Source organism: Eublepharis macularius, chromosome 8 (assembly GCF_028583425.1).
Source record: "Eublepharis macularius isolate TG4126 chromosome 8, MPM_Emac_v1.0, whole genome shotgun sequence".
Taxonomy (NCBI): Eukaryota; Metazoa; Chordata; class Lepidosauria; order Squamata; family Eublepharidae; genus Eublepharis; species Eublepharis macularius.
The window spans coordinates 523,921-531,369 of NC_072797.1; the positions used below are offsets into that span (position 1 = coordinate 523,921).

At 65.1% G+C, this 7,449-nt stretch overlaps 2 protein-coding genes across 4 annotated transcripts in view; one reads left to right on the forward strand and one right to left on the reverse strand.

Moving 5' to 3' along the window:
• Nucleotides 1-2,848, forward strand: part of NPR2 (natriuretic peptide receptor 2) — a 30,205-nt gene extending 27,357 nt beyond the window's left edge. The window contains exons 16-22 of the mRNA XM_054986357.1: nt 359-505; nt 646-769; nt 1,312-1,380; nt 1,489-1,663; nt 1,777-1,875; nt 2,049-2,140; nt 2,322-2,848. Of these exons, the coding sequence (XP_054842332.1) occupies nt 359-505; nt 646-769; nt 1,312-1,380; nt 1,489-1,663; nt 1,777-1,875; nt 2,049-2,140; nt 2,322-2,381 (766 nt within the window). The 3' untranslated portion in view covers nt 2,382-2,848. The remainder of the gene's footprint in view (nt 1-358; nt 506-645; nt 770-1,311; nt 1,381-1,488; nt 1,664-1,776; nt 1,876-2,048; nt 2,141-2,321) is intronic.
• A 146-nt stretch (nt 2,849-2,994) lies between these two features.
• SPAG8 (sperm associated antigen 8) lies at nt 2,995-6,818 on the reverse strand. 3 transcript variants are annotated; one of them, XM_054986359.1, is made up of 7 exons: nt 6,645-6,818; nt 6,324-6,540; nt 5,736-5,910; nt 4,692-4,732; nt 3,660-3,773; nt 3,503-3,565; nt 2,995-3,246 (listed from the first exon to the last, which is right to left on the reverse strand). In XM_054986359.1, the coding sequence occupies exons 1-7, from the start codon at nt 6,797-6,799 to the stop codon at nt 3,124-3,126; spliced, it is 888 nt and encodes a 295-aa protein (XP_054842334.1). In that variant the 5' UTR covers nt 6,800-6,818; the 3' UTR covers nt 2,995-3,123. The 3 variants fall into 3 exon arrangements, with proteins under 3 accessions (XP_054842334.1, XP_054842335.1, XP_054842333.1); XM_054986360.1 differs by having other exon boundaries at nt 3,660-3,777; XM_054986358.1 differs by having other exon boundaries at nt 3,660-3,777; nt 4,692-4,737; nt 6,645-6,814.
• Nucleotides 6,819-7,449: the final 631 nt, after the last annotated feature.

A 7,449-nucleotide genomic window follows, 5' to 3' on the forward strand; every position in this document is an offset into this window, starting at 1 on the left:
TCTCTGCTGGATCGGGGCACTCCTGCCCATTTCTGTGGGGAGGGGCAAGAGGCACTCAGCTCCCCGCCACTCTGCTGATCTTCCTCGTGCTCTGCTTGTGCCCCCAAGGGGGTCTCATGAGGGAAGGCCCTTCAAGGGACAAGCCCTTGGGCTCCCTGTGTGTCAAGATTTCACAGACCTCCGCTGCAGCAACTGCCCCCCCCCGACCGTGCCAGTGAGGCTGTAGTCACAGGGAACAGGCGGCCCTGCTGGCTGAGGGGCAGGAGAGCGCTTTGGCTCAGCCCCCGAGGAGAGGCCAGCCTCCTGGGGTGTTCTGCCCCTGGCCCTCCCCAGCATGCCTCCTTGTCGTCCTCCGCAGGGAGGGCAGCACCAGCATCTTGGATAACCTGCTGTCCCGCATGGAGCAGTATGCCAACAACCTGGAGAAACTGGTGGAGGAGCGCACGCAGGCCTACCTGGAGGAGAAGCGCAAGGCCGAGAACTTGCTTTACCAAATCCTGCCCCAGTGAGTTGCTGGCGGGGAGGGACAGCTGTCCCCCCAAGGGTCTCCACAGTTCCTGCAAATGCCCATTCAGCAGGCGGTTGTCGGGGCGGGGGCTGCTGGAGGGGGCAGGTCACCCAGGGACTCTCTGCCTTCCTCTCCAGCTCTGTGGCTGAGCAACTGAAGCGCGGCGAGACAGTCCAAGCGGAGGCCTTCGACTGCGTCACCATCTACTTCAGCGACATCGTGGGCTTCACCTCCCTGTCGGCTGAGAGCACTCCCATGCAGGTGCCCCCCTCCCACCCTGAAATAAAGTCCTTCGAGCAGCTGGAAGGCAGCACGGAGAGGGAGGTCCCTTGCCTCTCTCCGGGGGGAGGGAGGACCCAGGGCAGCCCGCACCCTCATCCTCCCCCCCCCTTTTATCCTCCAGCAACCCAGCGAGGTAGGCCTGTCTCAGTGTGTGCAACTGGCCCACAGTCCCCCCGCAGGGAATAGAGGCTCTTCTCAAGGTGCAGGGAGGGGAGGGTTGGTCCTCAGGAGCCCCATAGCCACGCGTGATCTAGCGGCAAGCCCGAGGCCTCCGGACCAAGGAACTTCCCATCACAGGGTGCTGCATCACGGCTGCAGAGGCACGCAAAGGCCAGTTCCGAACCCCTTGTGCACAAGGTTGCTTGGGTTGAGAGCAAGGGAGGCGCAGGCAGGTGCTCACGCAGTGGCCCCAGATGCCGAGCAGAAGGGCCTAGGGTGCTAAGAACCGGGGGCTGCCAGGGACGGAGGCGCCAGAGCAGTCAGGTCTCCAAGCAAGTCACCGGCATGTTCCCCTCCCACAGGTGGTGACCCTGCTGAACGACCTTTACACCTGCTTTGATGCCATCATCGATAACTTTGATGTCTACAAGGTGAGCATGAACTCTGGAGAGGGGCCTGCTTAGTCCTGAACTGCGCAGGAGAGGGAGGGGAGGGGGCTGAATCAGAGGCTGGCCCACCCAAACTTGTTGGCCCCACAGGTGGAGACCATCGGAGATGCCTACATGGTGGTGTCCGGTCTGCCTGTCCGAAACGGCAAATTGCATGCCCACGAGACGGTCCGCATGGCCCTTGCCCTCCTCGAAGCTGTGAAAACGTTCCGCATCCGGCACCGTCCCAGCGAGCAGCTGCACTTGCGCATCGGCATCCACTCGGGTGAGTCCCAGCAGAGGGCGGGGCCATGGAGGGAACCCCTTGGCCCCGCAGGGGGGTGGGCTTGGTGGCTGAGGGCGGCACCGTCCTTCCTCTCCCTCCCTCCCTCCCTGCAGGGCCAGTGTGTGCCGGCGTGGTGGGCCTCAAGATGCCACGCTATTGCCTCTTTGGGGACACGGTCAACACAGCCTCGCGCATGGAGTCCAACGGCGAGGGTGAGACTCTTTACTGATGCAGAAGGGGGGTGCCGACCGACCACCCACTGCCCCCGGGGAGCCTGCCAAGCTCTCCGGTTGCTCCGGCATCTCTTGCCAGGCCGAGCCAGACCCTGCTGGGGCCGTGACCCCTCCCGGGCGGGACTGACTCTCCACGGCCTTGTCTGTTCCAGCCCTGAAGATCCACGTGTCTTCCTCCACGAAAGAGATCCTGGATGAGTTTGGCTGCTTTGAGCTGGAGCTGAGGGGAGATGTGGAGATGAAGGTGGGTTTCACGGGAAGGGGCTTCCACCTGCGACCTGGCCCCCTCCTCCCAGAGGACAGCCTGCCATGGCCTCTGACGAGGGAGGGGAAGGGCAAACTCTGCACGGGGGCGGGGGTCTCGGTCAGGCAGGCTCTGCAGCGCAGCCCCTTCCTGTGCTGATGTCGTTCTTCTTCCGTGGCAGGGCAAGGGTAAGATGCGGACCTACTGGTTGCTGGGAGAGAGAGATAATGGCGTCATCTGATGTGGCTCCTCCCCCTCCCGTGACTCCTCCCACTGAGGCGGTTACAAGGCAGCGGCTCCTCCTGGCAAGAGGTGCAGCTCATGGGAACTTGCTTTGCCTTGGAGCAAGGAGAGAGAGAGAGAGAGACGGACAGCAGGGCAGGAAAGCCCCCTGGCTGGAGAGGCCCGGTGCGGCTGTGCTGAAGCAGGCGGGGCTGCCGGGGGCCCCATCTCTGTCCCCCATGACACCAGCAGTCCCCCCCCCCAGCAGCCAGGGCCCAGCAGGGTCCAGAGCAGGGCTGTGCCCAGCTCACTCCCGGCCCTGCTCGCAGGCGGGGCCTGGCTGGTCCCTGGCCCCTGCCCGCCCCTCCTGCTCCACAGCTCAGCTGGCTGAGCCCCCTCCCCGGACTGCTCCCTCCCTCCAGGTGTAAATATAGAAAGCCAAAAATAGTACAGAATATTTTGTTGAAATACAGACTTTTTAATCCAGGAGACTGGGCAGCCCTTGTGTGCGTGTGCGTGTCTGTGGGGGGGGGGAACAGGTGAACGGGAGTGGGGGGGTTCATGGACAGCCTCTGCCCTCCTGCTCAGTAGAGATGGGCTGTGCAGGGATCTGTGGATTCCTACAGCTGGCAACTAAATGTGAGGTTGCCCTGAACGCGGCTTGCCCTGGCCTGTTCTTCTGGCCTGGGAAGGGCACAGGGGTCGCAGCTCTAAGCAGCATGGCAAAGGGCAACGGGGGGCTCTGGCGCCCCTTAATGTGGTCAGAGCTTTGGGTAGTTCTCTGGGCCATACGGCATGGGCTGGTCAAGGCACTCAGTCACAGGAGTGGTGAAGGTGGCGCACTTCTTGAAGGGGGTGTCGTCAGTCCGGATACTGGAGACACCCTAGAAAGAGACAGAGAGAAGGCGGCGGTGAGGGCCACTAGAACCCCTCCCGCCCCTGCAACTGGTCGCAAGGGAGGGGAGTGGCTGGGAAGCCCGTGCTGGCTGGCAAGCACCGTGGTCTAGGATGCAGCCCCTCCTCCCGTGCTGGGGCCGGGGATCACCCCCCTTTCTGGCTGCAGCTGCCCCCGCCAGCGATGGGAGACTGAGCAACAGGCCCCAGCAAGAAGTGGGGGTGGGGGAGGGGGGTGTCACTCACAGGCACCTGCTGGGCATGTGCCAGCCAGAAGGACCGTGGCTGCTCTGTCCGGTAGTCGTGGGGCTGTGGAGAACAACAGTTGCATGGCAGCAGCGGCCTGGGCACAGAGGCAGCCCAGCCCCAGCCCCACAGCTCTGCCCTTGGCCAGCGGTCTCACCTTGGTGGGGGAAGGAGGCACCAAGAGGAAGCCCTCCCGGCGATAGTCCCGGTGTGTGGTGGACAAGGAATCCATGGGGCTGGGTGGAGGGTCGACCTCCTTCTCGAAGACCTCCTTGCTACACAGGAGGACAGCCGCAGGGTTATTGGGGAGGGGGAGATAGGAGGGGCCTCCCACCCCTTCAGGCTGCAGCCCACAGGAATCCCAGAAGGGCGCAGGGTGAACTGGGGACTGGAATGCCAAGCGGGCCCAGAAGAAGAGCCCAGCAGGGCTCCCTCCCGCCCCACACTTCCACCCTAGGGCTGCAGGATCTATTGCCTTGCTCCTCCCCCCGCCCCCACCTCAGGCAAATTGGCTCCGGGGGTACAGACAGGAAGGGAGCACGTCCCGAGATCCAGGGCTGCCCTAATGCGTTCTGGGGTGGAGAGAGCTAAGAAAACAGGCATTAGCCCCGCAGCCAAAGGAAGTAGCAGCAGCAGCAAGAATAGTTTTGCCAAAGCCAGAAGACCTGGGTCTGTCCCCTCTGGCTGAACACTGGTGGGGGCCCAGCAGCCCCTGCCCAGCAAGGGGCAGGAGTCCCTTCTCTGTTGCCCTGGCCCTTCTTCCTTGGCCCCGAGCCAAGGATGTCTCTCTGCTGGGGAAGGGCCACTTGGGTAGCCCTCTGGGGCCTGAAGACTCTGGCCGCCGCCTGCAAGGGGAGGGAGGATCCATCCTCCTTTAGGGGAGGGCCTCGGGCCGGCAAGGGGCTTTGCCAAAGCTCTGGGGAGGCTGTGGATACCCCTTCTCTGCGACTCCCCTTCTCTGCAATGGCTGCTGACGCTCCCAAAGGCAAGACTCTCCTGGCCCCCTTCCCTCTCAGAGCCAGGGCTGGGAAACTGATGCGAATCCCGCTGTGTAAGGAAGGGGCTCTGCGAGAGCGCTGAGGCCCTCTGTGGTCTGGGAAAGGCTGGGCAAGGAGCCAGCCTGAGTCAATGGAAGCAGCAGTGCCCTCCCAGTCACCCTTTGCCCCCGGGGAGCACTGAAGGTGCTCACCTGTATTTCTGGTACAAAAGCCACTCCATCATGGCCTCCCGCTGCCCTGGAGAGGAGAAACAGTAAGGTCCGGAGGGGGGCAGCAGTTGCCAGAGGCAGGATGGGGCGACTCCACCTGCGGCCCAAAGCCAGAGGAGCCCATTGACCCAAGCGGTGCCAGGCCGAGGCCTCCCTCTCTGACTCGGGGTAGTGTGTCCTGTTCTCAGAACCGCCCTCCCTGCCCCCCAGATAGCAGAGGTGCTTGCAGCTTCGATGCGGAGGGTTGGACTAGACGGCCCTAGTGGTCCCTTCCAACCTTATGATTCTACTTGAGAGTCCAGCCCCACAAAAAGTCTGCCCCACAAGTCCTGTGGCTTCCGCGGCTCCTGCTGTGAACACTTGCCTGGCTCCAGGTGGGCAGCAAGAGGTCTGAAACCCCATACAGGGAAAATGAGGACTGGATTGGGCAAACCTCTCCTCCACCTCCCCTTCGCCCCCACGCCTGGCCAGCTCCAGCACTGGCGTGTTTTTGTACCTCCGCTCCATTGTTGGCATTGCAAGGAACTTCTTCACAGTGGGTTGGGATGCCTCAGAGGGGGCCCTGCCGGCATACTGCCCTGCGTGGTCTCAGGATAAGCTGCCTTTGATGGGGCTCAGGCTAGGGAGAAGAAGGGCCCACCCCAATCCCCGCACTGAACAGCATTGCCCTTTCTGGGAGCCCACTCTGTGCTGGATCACAGGCGAGAACATCTGGCCCGCCCGTGTGTGAAGAAGCCAAAGACTCAGGCGCATCAGGTCTTGAAACAGAGCCCAGAGCCAGACCAAACAGCAAAGCCCCTGGCATCTGGGCCCCGGTGGACCAAGGCAGGAAAGAAAGGTGTGTGTGGGGGGGGGGGTGGGGGGGCCCTTGCTGCTGGCTTTTTCGGGCATTGGACCCAAACACACAAGCACCCTTTTTCTGGCTGGCTGGCAACCTCGGGCCCAATTTCAGGCCAGCCGTTCACACCAGCCCCTCCCCTGGAGCCTGCCTGTGCCACTCAGCACCCCCACGGCCCCGAACCCCACCTCTCGCGGGGAGCCCCATCCTCCAGGGTCTCTGGTAGGAGTCTTTCATGGTGGTGCTCTTCGCCAGGCCGGCCAGATCCTGCAGCGTGAGCAGCCCCTGGTGCCCGTGCCGATAGAAGAACCCCTCGGTGCCGCCTCTGGGGCTTGGCACGTGGTCCAGGTGGTTCGTGGCTCTCTGGAACCAGGAAGGGGAGAGGGCCTCAGAGGAGTGGCCGGGGGCTCTCTCAGCGTGCTCAGCTGCCCTGAACCTCCATGGCAGAAGGGGCGTCTGCCTCAGCAGAAGGGGTGGCCTGCGACCCCCAAGGCTCCCCGCATCCCATCGCAGCAGGGCACGAGGGTGGGATCAGTGAGGATCGCCCCCCCCCCCGGCCGCAAATCTCAAGATATACGCCGGATAGGCACCGCCCTCCCCACATTCCTATGGCATCCCCGGGCGCAAAGGATCTCGCGGGTATGAACCCGCCATCCCCACAAGAGCCCGAAGAGGTGGGCCGCTGGGAGGAAAGGAAAGGCCGGGTACAAAAACGGTCCCCATATACGGGGCGGGGGGGGCCGGGGGCGGCGCTCGACTCGCCAGGGCGGCGTCACCTCCTCCTGCCAGTTGCGCAGCAGGCAGTGCCCGCGGGCGGGGGGCTCCGGGGGCGGCTCCGGGGGCGCGCAGGCGGCCGCCATCTCCAGCCGCGGGGGCAGCACGGCCAGGACGGGCCCGGGACGCCCCGGGCAGGGGGGCAGCTCCACGGCGCAGGCCGGCCTCTCCACCGGCCCGGCGGCGCGCTCCGCCTCCGGTCCTGGCGCCAGCTCCGACCTGCAGCGGGGCGGGAGGCGAAGAAGGGGCGCTCAGACCGGCGCGCCGCCCCCAGCGGCCCCGGCCCCGTCCCCGGCCCCGGCCCCGTCCCGGTCCCGCCCTACCCGGGCGCCTCCATGCCTCCTTCCAGCGCCGGCGGCGTTGCGCGTCTGTCTCCGTGGAGACCGGCGGCAGCCCTCGGGGCGGGGCCGCTAAAGCGCGCGCACGTGCAGCGGCGGCAGCTCCGCGCTCCCGCGCCCTGCTGCGGGGGGCCGCCCATCAGCCCCGGGCGGCAGCAGCTGCTTCTCGCCGCCCCTGCCCCCTCCCCCGCCCCTCGGTCGCCTCCGCGCCTGGCGGGACGTGCCGAGCGCTCCTGCCGCCTTCCCTGCGAGGCCTCCGGGCCCCTCCGCCGCCCGCCTCTGGACACGCCCCGTCTGGCCTGCATCGGGCGGCGCTGGGGCCGGTTCTGCTCCCGTGTAGGGCCGCCCTGCTTGCCCGGTCGTGGGGAGGCGTTGCTGGCATGTTGTCAGAACTGGGGATAAGCGAGTCAGTGAGCCCCGGCTGGTGCGGCTGAGGTCGGTGGGCCCGGCGACTGCTGCCACACCCGCGTGTACCAGGACAGAGCTGGCACCGGGGGGGGGGGCGTAGCAGGGCCTGCTTCCTGCGGGCGGAGGGGGGGTCCTTTGTTGTTGCTGAGAAGCTGATTTAGGGTGGGTGCGGGGCTTTCAATAAGCAAAGAGAGGCCTGCCAAAAAGAAGGGCCGCTATCCCGCCCAGCCTGCAGGTGCATTGGGCAACTTACAGCCGGGGGCCCGTAGGTGGCACCCCCTCAGGGCACATTCCTTTGGGGCCTGTCTTGTAGCAGGCTGTTTTGGGGGCACACTTGGTGAATCTGTTTCTTTTCTGTATTAGTGAGTATTGTCGTCCCCAG